Source organism: Poecilia mexicana, unplaced genomic scaffold, assembly GCF_051168715.1.
Source record: "Poecilia mexicana isolate PSO_F unplaced genomic scaffold, ASM5116871v1 scaffold_1, whole genome shotgun sequence".
Classification (NCBI taxonomy): Eukaryota; Metazoa; Chordata; class Actinopteri; order Cyprinodontiformes; family Poeciliidae; genus Poecilia; species Poecilia mexicana.
In genome coordinates this window covers 11463544-11488110 of record NW_028263370.1, presented here as the reverse complement: position 1 = coordinate 11488110, position 24567 = coordinate 11463544, and the positions used below count along the sequence as shown (strand labels likewise).

The 24567-nt window shown below is 42.2% G+C and overlaps 1 protein-coding gene across 1 annotated transcript; it reads left to right on the top strand.

The window, feature by feature from the left end:
• Positions 1-9842: 9842 nt before the first annotated feature.
• On the top strand, positions 9843-24308 carry LOC106931242 (uncharacterized). The gene is made up of 9 exons (XM_015009242.2): positions 9843-10142; positions 16300-16394; positions 16753-16834; positions 17648-18011; positions 18630-18704; positions 19471-20543; positions 21389-22218; positions 22363-22608; positions 22764-24308. The coding sequence occupies exons 1-9, from the start codon at positions 10057-10059 to the stop codon at positions 23015-23017; spliced, it is 3105 nt and encodes a 1034-aa protein (XP_014864728.1). The 5' UTR covers positions 9843-10056; the 3' UTR covers positions 23018-24308.
• Positions 24309-24567: the final 259 nt, after the last annotated feature.

Here is a 24567-nt window from a genome sequence, read left to right as displayed (position 1 = left end):
TCTATGGAGAAGCTCACATCATCTGAGATCTCAGTCTTAACTGATGAGATGTCTTTCACAACCACAAATGAGTTGAAACATGGACCAATATTTTTACTCTTCATTGTGACACAGTGAAATTAAACCCCACTGTTCAAGGTGCAACACTAATCAGCAAATGTAGAGTATTTTCTTCTATTGTCAAAAATTCTACTTGGTGTATTGGATTTGGGCCTGACTGTGTTTTTTGTTTGATCTGAACCAGGATCAGATCAAACATGGTGTGAAACCGACTCGGTTTCAAACGTTACAAATGTCGGTCTGCTGAAAACCAGACCCTCCCACAATTTGAAAATAGTTCCTAACCTTAACCCGCAGTACCTGTTAGAATGGCTTACATAAAAGAAAGTGGTATTAGCAACCAGAACAAGTGTTAATTTATGAGGTCTGTCTGAGGTAAGTACTATCAAAGGTACTGACTGACTGTCATACCTTGAAATATACAGCTATCTTATCTTAGTGAGACATATCAAAACAATGTTTAGTGGATGCTACATATCAAACTAACATTCACAAGAACAGTGGGGACCATTTTTAACAACAAATGTTTATTATTGGTCCTTGTGGCAATAACGCAGACTTTATTCCTTATTCCTTTGCTTTAATGCTTCATATCCGTGTCTTCTGAAGTCAAACTTCAACAACTCTCTGCACAGTAAAATGTTGACATCCAGGACTGACAACTCAGTCAACTGTAAGAGTTTATGAGTGATTCCAACAAACATTTTAGCATGTGGTTGTTGGCTTTTAAGATTTTTAGCTAGATGTTTAAGCTCTGCGATGTTCATGTCCATGGATTTTAAACAAAGTGTGTTCCTTCTGTGATCAAATAAAAAAAAAAACATCAGTGATCACTGGTCTTTTAAGGTAAAGAGCCAAAGTCAAGCATGCTAATATGAGAACTGAAGCTTTGTATAAAAAATATCCTGGAATGTCCTGGGTTTTAATTTGATGGAAAAGAAGAATTAAATGGAGTCCAGCTGTGGTAAATTCAGTTGATTGGACTTGGATTGAAATGGCACACACCTGCCTGTATAAAGTCCCACAGTTGGTGGTGCAGGTCAGATGTCAAACCCCAAGCATGAACTCAAAAGAATTATATGTAGATTTCCAAGAAGTATTGTCTTGAGGCATAAATCTGAGGAAGGATACAGAAGATTTTCCCAATGAGCCCATTGGCCTTAACCCTTCATAAATGTTTGGAACCACCAGGACTCTCCCTGGAGCTGGCCGGCCATCTGAATTGAGCAATGGGGGGCCCTACTCAGAGAGGTGACCAAGAACCCAATGGTCCCTCTATCAGAGCTCCACTGTTCGTCTGTGGATAGAGGAGAACCTTTCAGAAGGACAACCATCTCTGCAGCAATCCACCGATCAGGCTTGTATGGTAGAGTGGCCAGATGAAAGCTACTCATTAATAAAAGTCACAAAAGACTCTCAGATCATGGAAAACAAAATTATCTGGTCTAATGAATACCAGGCATCATGTTTGGATGAAACCAGGCACAGCTTGCCATGTGGCTATTAAAGCACAGTGGTGACACCATCATATTAAGGGGATGTTTTGCAGCAGCAGGAGCTGGCAAACTAGTCAGAAAGTCAGGACAGAGGGAAAGATGAATGAAGAACAGACAGAGACATCCTGGATGAAAACCTGCTCCAGGATGCTCTTGACCTCAGACTGGGGCAACGGTTCATTTGTCAGCAGGACAACAACCAAAAGCACATGGCCAAGATCTCAAAGGAGTGACTTCAGAACCACTCTGTGAACGTCCCGGCCTCTGGAGTGGCCAAGTCATGGTCCAGACTTGAATCTTATTGAATATCTCCGGAGAGATCTGAAGATGGCCGCACAGACATCCCCCCTCCAACCTAATGGAGCTGAAAACTGCAAAGGAGGATGGTCAGAACTGCCTAAAGATAAGTGAGCTAAGCCTGAGTCTGCCAAATGTGGATAAACAAAGTTTGAAGAAAAGGCTGTGGATACTTATTTAAGTGTGATTCCTTGGTTTTATATTTTTAATACATTTGTAAAATTCTCAAAAACTTTTTTCACACGTTTTCAGAAAAATGAATGTTTCAATGCAATTTGGAATAAAGTAGGAACATAACAAAATGTAAATGCGTCCTGGATGCACTGTTCATTCCAGATTAAGCCAAAATAATCCCTTGTGTCGGTGGATACTCACTGGTGTCAACCACAGTTACCTACAATAACCTATGAGTACATAGTACTTTATATTGTCAGTTGTCAAAGTGGGTGTGAAACGTCCCCCCTGCCTGGAACAAATTGTCTCACAGTTGGAAATAAAAATGACCCCCAAGTACTGGGGGTTAACATTTTGCACATGTGCTACATTTTGATTAGAACGACAAGTCATTAAATCGCACTGCAGTTCCTTGCCAAGAAACTTTCTTTCAAATTTTCTATTTCTTCGCTGCAAAAACTTTTTCCTTAATGCCTAGTTGTTAAATTTTTCCAGTGAAGTAAACATATCTCAAACAGTCTTGGAGTTGTGTTTGGCTAATTAATGACAGAATAACTCACAAATTCTAGAAGTAAGTAGTTTATGATGCAGGCTGGGAAAATACTTCATATACTGTAAGCTCTGATACGTTGATACGTGTCATGATTTTGGATGTAGTGAGAGAGATTGCTTGTGTGTGTGTGTGTGTGTGTGTGTGTGTGTGTGCGCGTGTGTGTGTGTTGAACTGCAGGAGACACGAGCATGTGCGTGAGAGCAGATGAGGTGTGAGTGTGTTTAAAAGGGCGTGTGTGTGTTTGTTTATGAGTACGTGCCTGTTTGTGTGTACATCTCTTCGTTGGTGTGTGTCTGGTTGTCAGAGAAGGAGTGGCAGTAACAGTGTTTGTAGAGGAGAGAGGAGGTGTGTGTGCGTATATATATTAATACAAAACATGCACAGATAGACATACATATATATGTATGAGTGTGCAGCAAGCAGGAAGGAAATGTGTGTATGTTATGGAGAGAGAAAATGGATGTGTGTCTGCGTGTGTGCGTGTGTGTCTGAGAGAGACATAAAAAAAAGAAGGGGAGAGAGGGCAGGGAAGTGTGTGTGTGTGTGTGAGAGAGAAAGAGACAGACAGAGAGAGACAGACAGAGGGAGGGGAGAGACAGCAAGCAGGAGACAGAAGTGTGTGCATGTGTGTATGAGTGTGTGTTTTTGTATGTGTGCCTGTGAAAGTGTGTGCAGCTGTGTGTGTGTGTGTGTGTCTGTGTGTGTCTGTGTGGTGTGTGTGTGTGTGTGAGGGAAAAACCAGAGCAAGAGAGGGAATGAGTGTGTATTTATGTGAGTGAGCAAGAAGGAGAGAGAGGACATGTACGTGTGTGTGTTTGCGTGAGTTTATGTGTGTGACAGAGGGGGAGGGGGATAGGGGAGATGTGTGTGTGTGTGTGCGTGTGTGTGTGAGTGTGTGAGTGTGTGAGTGTGTGTGTGTGTGTGTGTGTGTGTTTGTGAGAAAGGAAAGAGGGAATGTGTGTGTGCGTGTGTTTGCGCCTGCGTAGGAGGGAATGTGTGTGTAGTTGTGTGTATTTGTGTGTGTCTGACAGTGATAGAGGGGGAGGGGTGTTCGTGTGTGTGCGTGAGAGTGTGTGTGTGTGTGGAGAGAGAGCTAGGAGCAAGCTCTGCAAATGGTGTGTGTGTGCGTGTGTGTGTGTCAGAGAGAGAGCGAGAGAGAGAGAGAGAGAGATAGAAAGAGAGACAGAGTGTGTGTGTGTGTATGTTACTGCAGCACAATATGTGCCTGGGCTGAATGAAAGGGAAATGAATGTACTGTGTGCGTGCGTGCGTGTGTGTGTGTGTGTGTGTGTGTGTATGTGGTTGTGTTCGTGCGGTGGAAGAGGGTGTGTGTGTTCTTTATTCAAACTATGTTTGCGTGTGTGCGTGTGCAGCAGTGCGTTCTGCACAGTGGTGTGTTGCAGTGTGCATGCAGACTTTGCTCATGCATGTGGATGTGTGTCCTCAGCAAGGATTGTGTTGCAGTGTGTGACCATGTGTGTGTGACTGTGTGTGTGCGTGTGCGTACAGTTGTATATTTATGTGTACTTTTAACAGACACACACAGATACTTATTGGGTGTATTGGTGCGGGTGATGAAGCCCTCATGATAGTGTACGCACACAAATGGAGCCGAATTACAATTAAACCCAACTCATTTTGCAGCTTCAACATCTCGAGACATTTTCCCCCTCACATTTTTCTTGCTCTGACTTATCTCTTCTGTGTGTCCATTTGGAGCTTCCTGATGACTGGTGCGACCCACTGTGTGTTTGAGCACTGCCACATAACTGTTTTTCGAGTGGCTCTATGTTCCACAAGTACAACATTTTCATCACTGCACTTAAATAACGTGTCTCATTAACATTTCTTGTGAAGAGGGATTATTACTTTTTGGTACAGTTTACAGATGGAAGCTGTGCTGCAGTGGTGAACAAAAAGCTGAGCCAAAATGCCAAAGCTTTCTATTTTCTGGCCCATGTACGTTCTGAGCCTCACCTGTGTTTATGAAAAATGGAAAATGACCAAAAGAACTACATCCCAAATATAAACAGCAAAAATAACCTACCTTGGTGGATGGCTGGGCTTCATCATAGGTATAGAGAGGGGAGCTCTGTCATAGGGGTCAGTTTGGAGTATGTTGCTGCTTTTCCACACTGAAAACAAGCCTGTTGAGCAGTTTTAGGTATTTGATCAGGATTTCTTCATTCTGGAGGTTTAATATAAACCAGGGAGACCAGACTGTTTGGGTTCCAGGCTATTAAAAATTAAGTACTCTCGCATCATCAACAAGCAAGGAACTCTCAAATCCAAACAACCAACTCTGGGATTTGGAAATCAGGGTAATGCTTTTTGCAGGAATGGCATGCACTATAACGCGGTGAACAAAAGCTTCACACGTAGAGAGCTTGATTATGAAGACGTAACTGGTCTTTGTTGCATCAGATCACAAAAGAGGACCAGCTTTCTTTTCCCTTGCCGTCTAAAAAATAATAAGCTTGGCAAATCCAGGACTTTTCATCCACAGGCGCCCCATGGCACACTATCACATATCAGAGAAGCACCCAGGCTTTGATCAGGTGCTTGATAACATGCTTGCACAATTTAAGCTGAAGCTGAAATAACCTTTAAGAATAAACATTTATCTAGTCCAGGATGAGCTGCTTCAACATGACTGCACGAATGTAGAGGAGCCTGACCAAATGAATGGTGTTACCTGTTGAGCTGAGCTGAGCAGCAACAGTTTGCCAGTATGATTCGGTATCTAAATAAAGAGCAGGCAGGGCAGGTTTATGCTCCTCCCACCGGTGCGTCTGTGTTATGTAACTGTTGTCACTTCTTTTTGTTTTACCACAGGCTATCTCATAAAACCCACAATGACTTAATAAATGTATTGTAAATTAAAAGCACACCAAATTGGACCATGCTGAGGAAGCGTTTACTTACTTGCACCCTGACTAATTTCTTTAGTTTTATATATATATATATATATATATATATATATATATATATATATATTTTTTTTTTTTTTTTTTTTTTTTTTTGAATAAAATTTTAAACTACATTAGAGATTTTTTGAGGACTGAGCTTCAATTCTTTGCCATTTAGAGGTAAAGAATTGGTGTCCTTTGGATCATTGCCCTACTGTGTAACTCAGTCACAGACAAATGATTGGATAAACTTCTTTCAGGTTATCTTCCACAGAGCACAATACGTTATTCCATCAATTACTGCAGGTTTCCTGTGTAGTAAAGCAGGAAATTTTACCACACCATGAAACTGCCAGCACCATGTTTGACTGGTGGTATGACTTTGACATCTTTGGATGATTTAAAAATGATTTTGTAAGCCTTCCTAGTCTGACAGATACATTGCTTTTAGTTCTCTTTTGGCCTACTTCATGCTGTCAGATAGGAACTATTGAAGCATTTTCTTGATTCCACAGAGCTCACATTAATCAGACTGGGGTGTCGCTGGTAAAATTGCAACAAATATGTGATTATTCACATATATATATTACTTTTTATGTAGGGGCAAGTTGGTTTTGATGGGTTCCCCCTTTGATAGATGAGATTATCATTTGAAAAGTGTGTTTTAAATTAGGTAATATTTTCTCTGGTCTGAAACGATTAAGGGTGACAAAACTGTACAAAACAGAGGAATTTTGTAAAGGCATGTACATTTTCCTGGCACTATACATTCAGGCTAGTCGGCACATGTATAGCCTTTTTGAGAACTCCAGGAAATGTAGTTGTTTTGCCATAAACAAAACCAACATGACGGGCAGAATGCTAGTACCTTGCAAAATGAGATCCCAGTATTCAAATGCATGACAGGGGTCTTTCTGAGAGGAGTGGGAGAGTTCTCCAGGTACTGCAGCGCACTGGGCACGCCAAAAACAACTGTGTGTGGTTCACTTTCTAATTTGCTTTGTCTCACTGTGGTGGACTGGTGACCTGTGCAGGCTGCAGCTCTTGTCCAATCACTACTGAAGATAGAGGCCAAACCCTCTGAAACCCTATAAGCATAAGGCAGTTTAGGAAATAGACAGAATTATGGTAAATAAATGAAAAAATCTGCATTAGTTCTTCTTTTGAACTTAAATCCTTTGAATAATGATTCAAGTTTCTCATAATAAGGAAATAGGGGTTAAATATAAGCAGGATTCAGGTCATGACTAGAACAAATGGACAGAAATTGAATGGAAAAATTACAAAATTTAAAAAAGTAGCAATATTAAAGCTTTATAGCCAAGCAATTACTGGATTTATTGAATGAGGAAAGATTTATTAAAATAAATAATTATATATTTTTTTCTCAATTTAGTCTAGCTTGTATTGATGTTTGTAGTAGGTCGTCATTCATTTTGTCATCAATCGAAGCAAATCATCTGTTTAATATCCTTCAACTTTTTGAGGAAAACCAAAACTTTAGCAGCCAGAAATGCTGCCGTACAACAAGAAAGAAGCTCCATTTCAAAGACAGGCAAGACCCTCGAGCCAGTGGGAAGTGAAGTGAATGTACGTTAAAATGAAACGAATGTAGTTAAATTAAGGAACAGGCAGCAGCAGTAACTCATGTTTTAATGAACAAATAAAGATGCCGACACATTAGCTGGAAGATTCTACATCATTGAATTTTATGTGCAAGACTGCTGAGAGAGAGCCTGTGAATGCAACTCAGTTTAACATTTGTAGCATTAGCAAAGAGCACAACACGTTGGGTAGAAATTAAAAAAAAAACAAAAAAAACTTTTGAATGACTGCTTCGAGTTGAAACTGCAGGTAGACTTTTTTATGTTGTAGGTTTGAGTTTAAACATAAACCAATCTTTGATGTTCTTTTCTGAAATGCTTCATCTAACAGGTGAGACATGGACAACTTGGCTGTGTCCCATCTCTGCCCAGGTGCAGACAATTTAGTCACAAATTATCTCAACATAGCAACTTGGAGTATCCAGAAAAAAACTCATGCACAGGGAAATCACGTGCTTAGTTTTTCATATTAAAAGGTTTGTATCACGGGCAAATTCCAGGGATCTTTAACTAACATATGTTATCTGCTGGCAAACAAATTTGAATTAACAACTCATGGTCACAATAGGTCCTTAACTTTCCACTTGAATCAACCTGACTTGTCATTGGATAAACTTAAAGTTTCTGCAATGTCTACATTTCTCACCATTCATGCCCACGAGTTTTCTCAGTACAGTGATCCATTGCTGCTAATTTTCAGGGTACTAATATGGGTAAAATGTTGGCGTATCAACTGTAACGTCTTTAATGTGACAAAATAATCAAAGGAACCCCACCATGTTTCATTGGTTGAGAGGATGATCTGAAGAATTGAACTTTATTTTAGCTTTACCTACTTTAACAGATCTACTGCTATTGGTGTTTTCTTTGTTTTACGTCACAGAGAACTCATTAGCTGTGTATTTGACCATTTTTAAGGGTAGTTCTCTGTTTTATGTTAAGAATATGTTCAGATATGTAAAAACTAGAATGTCATGCACAATCATAAAACAGTGTAACCATATTATTAAACCTAAAGTGAAACACTGTCATCTCAAAGCAGTGCTCCTACTCATTTTCAGAAGCTGACATTTTCTGTTGGATGGTGGTAGCATACGTGAGGTAAGGATTTTGCTTCTCTGTGGAATTCAGTTCAAAAGAGGAAAGAGCACATCTGCAGGGGTTCAGTAGTCAATTAAATTTCAATTCTTCTGCCAAATTACTCATGATTTCTCATCTGTTGGGAACCAATGGAAAATAATCTGTTTGCCAGTGTAAACCAATTTTTTTTTTTTTTTTTTTTTTTTGAGTAAATGCAAAATAGATTTTAAATGATGGTTTCATTTCGTTTCTAAAGAAACTTCGGGCCTTTGTGAAAAAGCGATTGTCTCTTAAAACTAACAATTCACTGCTGGCAGAAACAACAGTAATCAAACATCTACGGTAACTAGCAAACAGTCTTTCAGGTAGCTGGGGAGGAATTTCTATAAAGCCAACAATGATGTTTTCTTAATTATAAGTAAGGGTAAGTAGTTTTCAACATGTCATTTTTATTTTCCAAAATGTAAATAACAACAAATAATTAGTACTCATTTTACACTGTATTGAAAGATGCATGTCTCGTTTTTAAAAACATGGTCCCATAAAACTAATTTTAAGTCTTGGGTTAAAGTGTAAATCAGTGTAATAATCAGCTGTGCTGTTTATCACAGGAAAGATTTTATTTCTCCAACATTTACATGTTTTGGTGTGAAATGTGTTTCAAAACAAATAAAAGCTGTAGACCAGGTGAAGATGCTTCCTGGAGCTGGTTAAGTGCCATCATTCACCAAGGTCACTCAGGAAGGAAGAAGTATTGCTTCAAAAGAAACATAAAGACATAATTTACAGATGCATTCAAAGAGAATGGAGAAACCATGTTCTGTAGATTGTAAAACTAAAATTCAAGCATTTGGACTTGATGACCATTGCTGCATTATGAGAGAAAAGGGGGAAGCTTGCAAACCTCAAAAACACCATTTTAGCTGTGAAGTACAAGGGTGGCACTATCATATTATGTGGTTGTTTTGCAGTATGAGGAACTGCGGCAATTTTATGAAATAGTTGGCCTCTTGAGAAAAGAATATTGTGTAAAGTAAAGCTGGGGTGCAAATGGGCCTTTCTCGCAGACAATGACCATTATCATACTGTAAAATATATACATGTGTGTGTGCGCGAGAGCTCATGTGTGTATGTATGTGTGGATGCATGTGTGTAAACCATTTAGTAAAAAGTAATAATTTCGGTATTGGACTTAAAGTAGGGAAGATTTCAGTAAACAGTCTGTGTAAATATTTGATTACAATAATTGCTTGCATGTTCAGCACATACTAAAACAAATCTTCATAACCAAGCTAACAGGTGGCTTGAAGTCAATGTGGTCACGTCATTCTGAGCAGTATTTTGCCAAATTTCAGTGGGGATTCATTCGTATGGCATTTTTGTTCAACTGTTGATTAAATAAAAGATCTGTAGTGAATTCTCATCACTCAGCATGACGTGTTTGTGTGTTTAGAGGACAAAATAAACCTCAACATTTCATTCATCTGTTTTACTCAGACAGTTCATTCTCTTTTGGTGAGTTAATCACTCTTCTTAGAAACGATCTACTTTTTTCATCAGCTTGCTGAGCGGGTCCATTCCTCTGTGGGGGTTGTGCAAATCCCTGGAATTAGTAACAGCAGCGAGCCACCGTATTACCACATATATGAAATGACAAAAATGTGAGTACTTTTAAATCGACCTTTTTGAATCGACTGAGAACATCTTTTAAATCTCTCCCGCGTTTATTTTGTGGCTCGCTGCGCGCTGCGGACCCCTCCGAGCAGCGGCAGTGGGAGCGGCCAGGATAACCTTGGTGTGAGGCGGCTGGTTGAGCGGCTGGAGAGCAGCGCGAGAGGCTGAATGGTGAGGCGGTGGAGTATCAGCGTAGTGCTGGTGTGAACATGGCGGAGACCGTGCGCTCGCTCTTCGAATACCGGGATCCACACGGCGACGGAGAAGGCGTCAAAGCGGCACCTCCAACTCGCGGGTGAGTCCGGCAGGGAGAAAAAGAGGTCGTTTTGGACTCAGAGTGCAAGTGTTTTGCCTGCCTATGGGGAAAAACGCACACGGGTGGGTGTGTGCGCGCGGTATGTGTGAGGGTGTTTTCGGTGCCACTAAAGTTATTGTCACCCGTTTGTTTTGCTGTTTATCACTATTTAAACCTCGGATGCACTGAAACTAGCTTGTTTCTCCCTCGCTAGCTTGTTTCTGACCGTTAAATCCACCTTGTTGTGTGGCTCTAGAGAGGTATGTGTGCGTTGGTTTGCATCTGCTGAGTCTGACTGAATTCACCGCTTTTACAGAAAACTGTGCTTGCTAGTAGCAGGGTTAAGCTAAATAAAGGCGAATATGTGCGTCTTTTGCTGGAAAAAGGCACCACTGCAAGAAATAAACACTTGTTACTCTTTCACGTAGCCCGATAGCGGTGTTTAAAACAGTACTGCGCGCGCTGAACTCCCGATAACTAAAGTTTTCAGTCGTGATATTAAAATGTTCACTGTCAGAAAGTTTATTAAACATTGAAGTTTTATAAATTGTACAGGCAATGATAGCGTGTGTGTGTGTGTGTGTGTGTGTGTGTGTGTCTGTCTGCAAGTGCGCGCTCTTGTATGTGGTGCGCGCGCTCACGTGTGATTGTGAGAGAGACTCGCACACGCGCGCACACACACGGGGAGAGGAGAGCGTGAGAGAGAAAGGAGCACCTCTCCCTCTGTGCGTGTGTGTGTGTGTGTGTGTTAGAGCAAGGGAAAGAGGAGGGAGTGTGTGTGTGTGTTGGTGTGTGTGTGTTAGAGCAAGGGAGGGGGAGAGAGTGAGTAGTGTGTGCGTGACAGAGTGTGTGTGAGAGTGAGACAGAGATGAGGAGAGGGAGGGGGAGCTCAGTGTGCAAGGAGTGTGTGACAAAGAGAACAGGAGTGTGTGTAGTTGTGTGTGCGTGTGTGTGTCTGTCTGTGTGTGTGTTTAGGAAAAATGGGTGAGAGTGTGTATGTTGAAAAGAGCAGATAAATGTGTTTTTAGATCGCCTGTGTGTATTCCTGTGAGAAGAGACAGAAAGTTAGAATGAAGAGAGTTGGAAATGAAGGTGTGTTCACTGTGAGGCTGTGAAGGACGTGTGTATGTGTGACAAGAAGCATATAAAAAGTGTGTAACTGTGTGAGAGAGGCAGATAGAGGGGAAGTGTGTTAGAGGCACAGAGAAAGGGAGGGGAGTGTGTGTGTGTGTGTGTGTGTGAGTGATCAGAGAGTGGGGGAGGGACTGCATGTGTGTGCGTGTGTGTGTGTCTGCGTGTGTGTGTGTGTGTGTGTGTGTGTGTTTGTTTGTGTGTGTTTTAGAAAGAGTAAGTGAAGTGTGCATCTGTGTGTGAGCTGTTGTGTAATTGTGTAACCTAATGCAATGAATAGATTAAAAAAAGCAGGGAATGTGTGTGTTGGGTGTTTTTGGGTTAGGTTGTCCTGAGAGCAAACCTGGCGTCTGTCTTTAAGAAACTGAGAGGTGTGTATGATGAGCTGGGGAGAGCAGGTTGAGCATGTGTGTTACCACAGAGCAAGAGAAGACGGGTGTGTGTGTTGCAGAGAGAGATCGTTGTGTGTGTGTGTGTGTGTGTGTGTGTGTGTGTGTGTGTGTGTGTGTGTGTGTGTGTGTGTGTGTGTGCACTTAAGAGAGTGAGAAGGAGGGAAAGAGGAGGGACGGGGGTGAGGACATGAGGATGTGTGTGTGCGTGTGCACACGTCCAATAACTAGCATGCATACATGCAAGCTTTTAAAGCAAAAAGATGGTGTGTGTGTGTGTGTGTGTGTGTGTGTGTAGCTTGTGCATATGCTGTCTGTTTCTGTGTTTGTGTATTTGCTCTGGAAGAAGAGTTGCGCGTGTGTGTGTGTGTGTGTGTGTGTGTAGGTGTGTGTGCGTGTGTTTGTTCTGCAGTCAGTAAGAATGGGAGGGGTGTGTGTCATGGGGGAGACAGACACAAGGTTTGTGTGAATGTGTGTTTAAGTGTGCATGGGCGAATGTGTGTGCAGCTCCTAGACAAGGGCAGTGTGTGTGTGCGTGTGTGTGTGTGCGTGTGTGCGTGTGTGTGTGTGTGTGTGTGTGTGAGTGTTGTACAGAGGGAAGGAAAGTGTTTATGCATCTACTTTGTTTATGAAAGAGGAAAGGACAGTGTGTGTGTATGCATGCTCAAAGGAAAAGTATCTTTGTGTGGGTGGTATGGTATATGTGAGATGGGGGGCTGTTTGTATGTGTGTTATTATTGAGAGTTGCGTGCGTGTGTGTGTGTGCGTGTGTGGAGGACGGAGTATACATGAGGCTTACTGAGTTTTTGTGTGCAGTCCAAATGTATGTGGAGCAAGCAGCAGGAACAGTTGCATGACAAGAGGTTGCGTGTGTGTATCTTTTTATCCAGCAGCACATTCAGTTTGCTTGTTGGTGGCTAAAGGAGGAATAACTTGTTTGGTGGATTGAGTGTGTGTGTGTGTGTGTGTGTGTGTGTGCGGGTGTGTGTGTGTGTGTGTCAGAAAGTGGAGAAGAGAATATGTTGTGGCAGACATGCATGACTGTGAGAGAGTGTGTGCATTTCTGTGTGTGAATGAGTGAAAAAGAGAGATGGAACGTGAGACTGTGGGCCTGGTTATTTGAGTGTGTGTGTGTGCGTGTGTGTGTGAGGGAGCTTTAGAGGCAGGGGGAGGATTGCGTGTGTGTGTGTGTGTGTGTGTGTGCGCGCACGCATGTGAGCTTGGCTACAGAGAGGATATTTGTGTGTACTGTAAGTGTGTGTGTGTCAGTCAGTGTGTTTGCGTGCCTGTTACCCTGAGAAGGGAGGGGGAGTGTGTGTGTGTGTGTGTGTGTGTGTGTGTGTGTGTGTGTTGGAGAGAGTTAGTTAGCACTTGTTTGTGTGCCTCAGCGTATGTGCGTGTTCCTGCAGGGAGGGGGAGTGAGAGAGATGTTTGTTGCGTGTGCACATGTGGCCTGTGTGAGCTCTGCGTGTCTCTATGTGGGTCTAGAGTATGCACTTTTTTTGTTTGCGTATTTGTGCGTGCATGTTGGTTGGTGGGAGGGGAGCTGTGTGTGTGTGCGCGCATGCGTGCCTGTGTGTGTGTGTTGTTTAGAAGGGAGAGAACTGTTCAGGGAGGGAAGATGGAGAGAATCGATGGAGAGGGTGAGACAGAACGAGAGACGTATGGAGGGAGATGTTAAGGGGTCAGCTCAGTCAGGAAGCGGTGGTGAGACAGATTTGGTCAGCAAGAAAGTTTAAGAAAACTTATTGAAACTTATTGAGGTGAACAGACCCAAAATATTCTAGCAAACATAAACTTTGTGTGTTTTTCTAAGAAGAAAACTGCTTACATAAACGCAGTGTGAGTAATAGCGTAAACATTATTGTACTGAAAATATCTGAAGTCTAAGTATGGGAGTTGGTTTGGCAATATTTCTGAATCCTGTATGTTGAGATGCACCAATCCGAGTTTTCCTGTGTTGGATATAGTGATATATATATCATTGAATGAGAGATTTATTTCATGTTCTGGTCTCTTGAAAAATGGTTTTAGTAATAATTATTATTATTTATTAAGCTCGAGACTAATATGGGTAACACTTTATTTGAAGGGGGTTGAATAAGACTGACATGACACTGTCATAAACATGTCATAACACCTGTCATGAACATGAATTAGCCTTCATGAATATTTATAACTGTTGTCATAAAGCGTAATTCGGTAAATTATGACACTTTTAATACAAAGTTAACATTATTCAAAATGCCTTTGTTATGACAACTTGACATTAACCAAGAAATCATTACTGATATAAATTTGTTATAAAATAATTAATGATTGCACTTTAAAAATTAGGTAACTTTATGTTATTAAAGGTAAAGTTTAAACAGTAATGATTTCCTGGTTAATGTCAAGTTGTCATAATAAAGACATTTTAAATAATGTCAACTTTGTATTAAAAGTGTCATAATTTACCAAATGACGCTTTATGACAACAGTCATAAATATTCATAAAGGCTTATTCATGTTTATGACAGTGTCATGTCAGTCTTATTCAACCCCCTTCAAATAAAGTGTTACCCTAATAGGTAATAATTGGGTGTTTACTAAAGAATTGTTGAAGGATTTAAAAGTCAGTTATTGCAATTAAAGATGCTAATTTATCAAGTTCTACAACAAATATTGGGATAAAATGAGAAGAATTAAAGAATTAAATTTGAGTCATTAATCACTACAAGTCATCAACAAAGACAGATTTCTGTTCTTACCAGCCCTAACTACAACTTTGTGACATGATCCATCAGTTGAAGCGTGCAAGTCAAGACACTGAAATTCTTTTTGATCTTGAGATCTGTGAACTTGTACTACATTTTTGCTACTACTCTTCAGGGTTCTGAGCGTATAGCAGCAATGTCTGCTCTGTTAACTGACTATTCAGAGCAATTTTCAGACAGGCAAGCTGTTTTAGCTACACATGGAGCACTAACTGTAGCATTATGCCTATGCGCCACTCACAGTGGTGATTAAGACTTCTGTGAGTTTAGAATCTGTGTTGACCTCAATGTGTTTAATTGTAGAATAACTTTATTCATATCAACCTTTTAAACCTTGGTTTTATGTGTAATCCTTTTCCAGGAAAGTCATTTTATCATCATTAAATTAAATTCTCAGTATCTGTGCAGTATCATGACATTTAGACCATTAAACAGTCTTGTGTGATAAATCGAATACTACAATTATAGATCCACCCAGAGAATGGCGGTGCGTAAATTCTAGCGGTTTTCAGCCTCCCTTCTCCTGACCAGTGATTTGACATTTTTTTTGTTCTTATGGAGTTTTGGTTATTTCATTAAAATAATTGCAAAGTTTTTTTTACACACCATGCACCAGTTTGTATCTATTCTTACATTCAAAAGTGTAAAAGTGATTTCCTATAATTAGCCTGTCGTTCACTACTACAACATTTTGTCCTCTTGTTTTGTACTTTATCAGTTATGATCTTTTCTTTCCCTCATTAGAGGCATTTTGATAAATTGGTGAAGTGAATTTACCCAAAGTGACTTTTGATACTAACATGTACTATTGATGACTCAAGGCTAGAAAGGAGCATTGTGAATGCTGTTAAATTACAGTTCGCAAAAAGAAATCAGAATTGACAAGTCTAAACTAAGTTTTTGAATCTTCAATCAGCTCTTCCCCCCTCAAAATTGACATTTGTGTGTTTGCTGTAGATGAAACATTTTCAAAGAAAAACTATGATCCCATATGAAGTTGTACCCTCTTAAACACTCTGAAGTTTGCACACAGTGTCACAAATGTAGATGGGAGTGGACTGGCTCAATCAAAATGTTGATATCTGTTCACTATGCATCTCTTTATTCATTTTTGCCTCTCAGTCTGTTGTTCCATTGCTTAAGTTTTGTATCGAAACTATTTAGCGTTTTTTTTTTTTTTACCACCAGCTCTTGTTTGTGTGCAAAAGGTGCATCGATTCACATATTAACATGGACGGTACTGATCAAATCCAAAGCAAGATCTTGCCATGGCCTACTTTCAAAAGACTCCAGTGTCATGTGAGGGAAAACAGACTGATGGGGAAAACAAAGCTGAGATTTGTGGTCGCAGAACCAGCTCAGATTCTTCAGAGGCAGGATCAGTTTGGCTCTTCTAAGCGTGGCTGTTTTGACATGGACTTATTCTGAAGGAGATAATCTGACTTGTCCGCTCTGGGCGCACACAGGAGGCAGCGTTCTGTCATCATACTCTGTTAACGATTTGGAGTAAATCACAGGATATTATGCTTTTTTTTTTAGATTTTTTTTTGTACTAGTGGCCTTTTATTGAACAGTAATTTGAGAGGAGAAAGGATGAAGAGAGAAGGCGAAGATGTGCAGCAAATGCCCTGAGACCGGGAATCAAACTCAGGACAACTGCACTGAGGAGGGTGGAATTTCTGATGTACAATGTGGTGAAAGTTGGAGCAGAGTCCTTTTTATTTATTTATAAGATTTAAAGATCTGGGTGCACTCAGTTATTACAAAAACAAACTTGCAGTTCTTTTAATAAAAGGAAAAAAATATAGAACAGTGTGTGTTGATGAATTGACACACTGATTAAATGATAATTGGGAGTTTTCTTGCATGTGTGTTCTCCAGGCGTGGCTGTGGAAGGAAAAGAAAAGGGACACCTGTGAAGGTCTTTGTAACACACACGGAGGAAGAGAGCGTGCCTGAGCAAAGCATCAGCCCAGGTATGTATATATGTGTGTGTGCGTTTGTGTGTGTGTGTGTGTGTGTGTGTGTGTGTGTGTGTGTGTGTGTGTGTCTGTTGTACATTCTGCATGTCATGTTCTAACAGCCGTTAGCTGGAATTGTGTGTATGTTTGAGCGCTGTCTGCATCTGTCTGTGTGTGTGCAATTATTGTGGGGGCGGACTGTGAGTGACCTACTTCTGGTCATGTTTGGATGTGTGTATCTGACTACATATGTGCATCTGTGCCTGTGTGCACTGCTAGAGATGAGGTTGTGACCCTTGTGTTCATGTGTGTGTATCTGTGTGTGTGTCCCTGGTGTGTAATCCTCGTCCACATACCATTGCTGTACTCTCAGGTGATCGAAAGGAGGGAGGAGAGAGTAAACGTCCCTCACTGGACGCACCTTCCTACGTCACACACCCTGCTCATCACACCTGGTGAGCTCACATTGATCTGCTCCTGTTTTAACTGCCATCTTATAAAACTCAAGTTTTTAGAAAATGATCGACTATTGCTGATTTTTACCCGATTACTTGAGGACTGCTTAATTTAAGCTCTGCACATTTGAGTCACACTCCTTGGCTGCCACCAACCCTTCAGGTCTTGATTTCATCCACATAATCAAGCTGACTTGAAGCTGAAGTGTGTGTTTGGTTGGAAAAATCTGTATTTTTAAAAGCTGATTTCTATTCAGGCTCCTTTAGTCTAATACCCCTAAATTCAAGTTTTAAATATTTTTAAATGTCCAGAAAACATGACATTTAAAATTAAAATATTACATCAGACCCATTTAACCCCCCCCCCCCCAAAAAAAACCCTCACATATTTAGTGATGTAGATGTTAATGAAAAATATTTTTAATACCTGCTCAAAGCTTATTTTCTAAAGGTATTTTTAATCTGATTGCATAATCTAACTTATTGAACAGGATTACTTTTACAAAGTGTTAAAACATCATTTAGAATGCTTTTGCAAGGCATTGCATGATGTATGGGGCAATGTTGCTCTGATTAAAATCAGAAACAGAGTAGAATGTGAGTCACAAACTATGATATGTTTTAGTAAACCAGATATCCCAGTATGCAACAGACTTCTTCAACTGCATTTATTTATGTTTCTTTTAAAATGCTTAATCTTTTTTTGATTAAATGACAACACCAGTGATTTGGCAGGATATTACTGAGGGGTGCATGTTGCTTCTTTTTTTTTTTCTCTTCCTTTTTTCATCATTTAATCCTTTGTCTTTCCAGCGGTCCACCAGAGCAGACTCGAGATAAGGTCTCCCCTGGATCCAAGGCCAGCTCAGCGTCCACCCCGGCTCCGCCTCCCACTGCTTCCTCAGCCCCGACGCTGACCCCTGTGCCCGCTCCGGCCCCAGCCACCACAGCTTCGGCCCAGGGCCCGACTGTGACCCCAGCTTCCACAGCTCCAGCTGCTCCCACTGCCTCGGCGCCGGCTCCGACAGCCATGTCCTACCCTCCATCCCCCAACTGCCGCATCAGGGAGGTCCACTGTGGCAGCCAGGTGCGCCTGGTCGTTATCGCCATCCGAGACATCACCAAGGGAGAGGAGATCACCGTCGACTACAGTCTGACCGAGTGGGGAGAGAATCTAGTGAGACAAATATATATTTGATTAGTCCTTGTGTGGAGTTATCCCACTCCTCCCCTTTGCTGTTTCAGTGTGTCGTCTTCATTTCTGTAAAAGCAGACGCAAGAAATATCTGACGTCAGACAAACATATGTTTGTTCTCACACTGCTGATAACACTCACACACACTCACAATCACCCGCCTTCTGCATGCACAAGCTAAACAAGGCATATGGTTGCCATGGTAACGAAAGAGCTCCAGCTCTCCTTCTACCTATAGTGCTGTAGCAACAGTAACCATGGTTATAACATAACATTTGGTGCTGTGATGGGCCCCATTAAATTTGATGAATATTGTCAACCAAATGACACCAGAAACTGTTTAAGAAGTTGTGAAACAGCGAAAATAAAGTTTCACATTCTTTTACTACATGCAGGCCTCTTGGTTTAATCTGGCTTTGTTTCTCAGCTGTCTCATATTTAAAGCTTGTTTCAGACAATATCTTTCTATTTTTTAGTCTATTTTACTAATGTGGAGTGTTTTCCTGCTCTCTGAGTGACAGCTGAGGCTGATTGTAATGCTAAATATTAATGAGCGTTGTGCCTGCTGCTGGTTTAATCTGAGTTTTATGCGTTCCTCAGGGTTTCCGTGCAACTGTGTCTCCAGCGCAACCGGAGTGTAACTCAGACTCTGAAAATAGCAACAATATGAAAAAGGTAAAATAATGTCTCCTGTTCGCACATTCAAACATTTATAATATCTATCTGACTGGATTTTGCACATCATATAAGATTTGTGGGATATAAACCATTTTATTTATTTTCTTAATGCAATTAAGTTTTTTTGTGATTGAAATTAAAGTCTTCATCCCAGTTCAGTTCCAAACTCTATAAGAATCAGAGCCAGACATAAGAGAACCGGATTTGCATCCTTAAACTCTTGTCCAGGGAACGCTCCTCTAAAACATGTCAGAAAAAAAATTACAGTCTGAGGCTAAATCTTGTCTGTAAACTGTTCGTTCTTCAACTATGTGTCTAAAGACAAAAATAACTTTAATACTTTTCTTAATATGTAATGAATATGTTTGGACAATTTTGCAAAGGCTTTTAATAATAAAGAGCCAATTCCATTAACTTTTTTATGTGAGATGTTATTCCTTTTACGTTTTTTGACTCTGATAAAGGCCACAAGCCGTAACGCATTGGCGTACGAATGAAGTAACTTAACACAATTCAAGTGTTGTTGAAGATTTGCATTAAACAACTTAATCCACAAAGTAAACAAATATAAATATGTTTGTTTTTTATTTTATTTTTCTGAAAATGTATACTTTAGTATATAAGCATATTTTTCATCTAAAATAAATAATTTTGGCAATGCATTACAGATGTGTATTTCTATTGTGAACTTGTAAGGACTTCATGTTACTTTTTATCATTGCTATTCTAACATTACCTTGACATTTGCATCTTTTCGCTCCAGGAAGACGAGCCCCTCTCTCTGAGCGCCCAGCAGCATCGGCAGCAGCAGCAGGAGTTCGTCACCCCGTCCTGGTCCCTCTCCCCATCGTCCTCCCCCATCTCTCACTCTGACGCCAGCGACTCGGACGCTGCGGATGAAGACAACTCCAGCCCCCGAGGTCGTGCACTTCGCCGGCGGAAGAAGCGTCGTGGCACTCCTTCCAAGAAAAAGGTCCCCCATCGGACCCCGCCCAGACGCCCTTCGCCTGTCTCCCCTTCCAGCGTCCCACATCATAACCGTCCCCTACCTTCGTCCCCGTCTCCTGCCTGCTCATCTTCCTTCCCCTCCTCAAGCTCAACCAAACCCGAATTCAAAACTCCGACCTGTTTGGATTCTGGAAGTGGGGGAAATCTCACCGCAAATGTCCCAAGAGATGGAGTGTCCACCGACTCCACACGCCAAACCTGTGAACACTGCGGACGCCACTTCCGCTCGCTGGGCCGGCACCTGGACAAACACCACGCCCACCAGCCCGACGTGTGCTCCGCCCTCGTCGAGCGCTACACACAGATGCCGCGTATGCATGCGCACGGCACAAACTCTGCTCCACTGCACGCTCACACAGAGAACCACTCCAAGTTCTCCCAGGTCAGAGGACCTAGCAGTGTCCAGGACCTGTCCATGTCCCCGCCCTCTCTCACCTCAGCGGACCAATCCCACGGCTCCACCAGTCCCGTCCTGACTCCCCCGCGCGGGCAGAATGCAGTGGCAGTGTCCGTCCTAAAGAGGAGCCCCCCACCTGTGGCGGTGACACAGTCCAGGAAAGGAGGGGTGAGGAGATTAAAGAAAGAAAAAAGGACGGAGGAAGAGGAGGACATGGAGGATGTGGATGTGGATGTAGTGGACATGAAGAAGTCAAAAGAGGAGGAGGAATTGGAGCTGGTGTGCCCTCAGTCCTTCAACAGCAAAACAGCCAAAAAAATAGCAGCACCAAAAAAAGAGGAGGATGAAGAGGAGGAAGAGAATGATGTAAATGGAATCATGGAAATTGAGGATGACAGTGGGACGGAGGAAAAAGAAAAGGAGTTGCTGAGGTAATTAGTTTCTTCTTTACGCAAGTTGAATGACCTTCGTTACCAAGCAGCTTCTTCATCTGTTAGCATCTATTTTCTCTAATACACATGGCTTCACAATTATATTTACAAATTAATATGTTCATCCTCACTAATGTATAAATAAATGACCACACACCATCAACAAGCTTCTGGGACAGCTCTGGCTGGACTACTATTCTTTTAAGGTATTAGTCTTTTGTCTTGTTGAACACCCAACTTTGCTCATCTGACCCAAACAATCATCAACGATGAAATTTTGGTTGAAATGTTCAAGATCATCCAAGAAGAAACTTGAAAATCAGTGTTGTTGTCCTCGGTGAAGGTAGGCTAGGTTCACACTGCAGGAAAATGCGACCCAAACCCCATTTCTTTTTTATTTATTTATTTTTTTAGTCTAAGTTACGTTTTCAAAGAAGTTCCAAATTTTTTCACCCAGAAAAAAAAAAATCTGATTTATGCCACTTCCATATGTGGTGTTGAATCTGATGTGCATTTTGAAATGGTCTGCAGTCAGAACGGTCATGTTGTATTTTATCTGACTTTTCTGTCCTTGATGTGAGACATGGGAAGTGTTGCTAATTAGCTATGGATATAAACTGTGATGCAGGCCGTAGCTTGTTTTGATGTTTTTTTGTATCAAACAATAAAATAAAAATCAAATTAACTCAGGCTCAGGACCTGGGAAAATAAATAATTTAAATGAAACATTAAAAGTCCAAAATTTTTAACATTTATGTCCGTTATTACTATACAAACATAAACTCATGACTGCCACTGTTGTTACTGCAACCTTGAGGATGAAAAGTGCCCTCTGTGTCTTGCAGTGGTTCAGGCCGTCACCACATGCTGCCCCTCCTGTCCTCTCTGTCCTCTCTGGTCCTGTACCTCCGTCGGCTCCAGCACTCTGCGTTCCTGTCTCTGTCCCGGCAGCTGCAGTCCGCCGAGGCCTGGCGCCTGCTCTGCCACTCCAGTCTGGCTCTCCTCATCCTGTACAACCGAAGACGCGAGTGCGAGGTCTCCAAGTTGACCATCGCCGAGTATCGCGTTCGCGTCACCCCTCAGTGCCCTGTCCCCGTCCCTCCTGGTGCCCCCCCGGCTCTTACCCCACTGGAGGCTTCCCTCTCTCCGTTTGAGCGACTAGTTCTTCCTCACCTGCCTAGAGTCGGGGTCCAGGGGAAGCGCGGGCGCGTCCAGCCGCTCATCCTGCCCCCCCACTGTGAGCCCTGTTTGGAGCTGCTCCTGCAGACCCGTCATGACGTTGGGGTAGACCCCGCCAACCCGTACATCTTTGCCCGCCCCTACCACTCTCCCGCCACGCCTCTGCGCGGCACCGACCTCCTCCGCAGCCTGGCCCGCTCCAGCGGCACCCGCAACCCCAGGGCCTTGACGCAGACCAGGGTCCGCCGCCAGGTGGCCATCCTGACCCAGCTGCTGCTGCTGGGGGAGGGAGAGGAGCCGGGGCAGCCAGGAGGCGGAGCTGTGGAGCGGCTGGAGCACTTCCTGGAGAGGGAGTACCACGTGACGCAGATCTGCACCGGAATCGGCCAAGACCCGGGCTTGATGGGCAGAGTGGGCCGAGTGGTGCTGTGTGGGGAGAGAGACGGCGTTCTGTTCAGAGGGATGAGCCTGAACCACATCTGCCTGGAACTGGACGGTGAGACGAATGAACAGAAACATGACGAGTTCCAGCATCAGTGTTTTATTGTTCCTTCCTAGGAGAAGATTTTTGGATGAAATTATATTTTAATGATTTTAAGTCCGTACGGCGTCTGGTTCTGATTTCAAATTTGATTTCCAGTGTTGTCAGGAAACTCTGCGGACTCTTTCTCGGAGGGAGACTCGGATGGGGAGCATGTGAAGGAGAAGCCTGTGGCGACCCCTCCGACCCCTACTCTGAGCCCTCCACCCACCCTGCTTTACGTCAGGAAGGGCAAAAACAACGGCCGGGTGGGGCGGCCCAAGAAGATCAAGAACGTCCAGCCTGCCCTCCCGCAGCCACCCCCACCTCCACCTCCTCCACCTGCGAACCGCAGGAGAGGCTCAGGTTAGCCCTGTTACTGCTGTTACACTCAGTGACATTTTAGTGAATCCAAAGATGCAGAGAAAATCAGCAACATTTTCAATTCAAAAACCCTCTTTGCCCAATAACAAAGATATTGCTTTTTATCTACAGTATTTCCTCTCTCTCCAACAATGCAGGGAAGCGAGGGGTCCTGAAGCGCCCCTGGTCCGAGGCGGAGCGTGCAGCAGTTGAAGAGCACCTAACCAAAAACATCAACGAGCTCCGTGTCCCGGCGAAGGCCGACTGCGAACGCTGCCTGCAGCAGTGTCCCCTGTTGGTCAACAACCACCGTGACTGGCGAGCGGTCAAGTTCTACTGTCACAACCGGATTCAGCTGCTGAAGAAAAACCAGCGGCGTGAAGGCCAACCTCAGCCGCTCACCGTCTGCTGAGATAGAGCGGGAAAGCCAGGGTGCTTTTTTTAGCAGCCAATCTTATCAAATGTTGGCCTGCTTTCCTTAAAACGGATACATTTGGAGAGTCCTTATTTCACTAAACTCTCTGAGAGTGGACCTTTTTGTTTTACAAGAGAAAAAAATTCTTCTGCTCAGTTTTAAGGTCTGAAATTAACACTAGAGTGAGTATGATGGTCCTACTCTGAAAGCTGCAGCGCTGCTTGGATGAAGAACAGTGGAAGTGGATCGCAGCGTCCGCCACTTCCTGGCTGCGTTCGTGTAGAAGGATGTAATTTCGTCTATCCAGAATGCGTACACTATAGAAATGTGTAAACAAAGAAGGGCAGCTGATCCCTACAGTGTTAAACAAACTTTGTGAAGTAGCATTAGTCTTCAGAACAATGGGAGATGTTTATAGGACATGCCCTGTGCTCATCGTTTTTAACTAAGATTTCTCCTAAGATAAGCTAGTTCTTCTTTTCAGACAAATGACTGTGCAATTCTTGCTATGGTTTAAATGATATCTGGACTTTTAATGACACAAAAGGTACAACATGTCTGAAGTTGGCACCCCCACCCCAAAGAAAACCTAACATTTCATCAGCATGGAGCTAAGAGTTTGGTTCTTATAGAGTTAACAGCTTCATAAAGTCCAAAAAGTTTGAAACTGCTGTGGAAGCCTGTTGTCTTTTGTCGGCTTTTCAATCTGTCTGAAGTTGTGTTGCTGCCCTGAGCAACTTTATTTGTTTTATTTTTCTGCTTTTTGCAGAATTTTTTTTTTATAAGCCTCAAGAAGGTGCTATAGGCCTACAAGCTATCATTATATGTGTAAAGAGGTTTTCCTTTGGTTGTGTTAATGTTAGTGTTGGGGCAGAGAAAAGAAAACTTATTGTATCGTCTGCAGTCCTCCCTAGAGCTCCTCCTGTCCTTTTGCTCCACCAGATTTTTGCTTTTGCTCCGAATCTGCATCCGTCAGACTAAAACCTCCATTAAAACCTCACATCAGATACTTGAAGTTATTTCAGCCTTTTTCAGAATATCTTTCCTCCTGTAATGCTCCAGACTGGCCAGTTACACTTGTACATAATGAATATATTACCAATATGCTAACTGGTTGCTCGAGTTGCTGTTGCGTAGTTTTTCCTGTCCACTTCTGAGTTCATGCTGTGTGTAAATAAGCCTGTTTTGTAAATACCCCTCAGAGAATCAAAGGAAAAACACATTGTATGACATGACCTGGTTATTGTGTTATGTTTTTTCTTTTATATAAATCTTATAACAAGTTAAAGCTTCATTTGTGTTGTGGGTATTTATTTCACTGGAAATTGTTTCTTTGTGCCTAAATTAGGGTTGCACGATATCTCTAGTATCGGTATCGGCTGATGTTGGTCAAGTTTCAACATATTGCTCCAACATATTGCTAAAATCTCTTGGTATTTCTAAGATTTAATCACGCTCGTCAAAGTTCCCAGTGTTTTTAATGAAGAAAGAAGACCACAGCGAGAACCACATGTAATCCTACCATCACAAACCTCAAGTCCTTTGCC

Excerpts from the sequence above, each read along its gene's own strand:
- LOC106931242 (XM_015009242.2), top strand. The coding sequence starts at position 10,057 with ATGGCGGAGACCGTGCGCTCGCTCTTCGAATACCGGGATCCACACGGC. Across the intron at positions 16,395-16,752 it reads TGAGCAAAGCATCAGCCCAG|GTGATCGAAAGGAGGGAGGA; the intron begins GTATGTATATAT and ends CTGTACTCTCAG. Across the intron at positions 16,835-17,647 it reads CACCCTGCTCATCACACCTG|CGGTCCACCAGAGCAGACTC; the intron begins GTGAGCTCACAT and ends TTGTCTTTCCAG.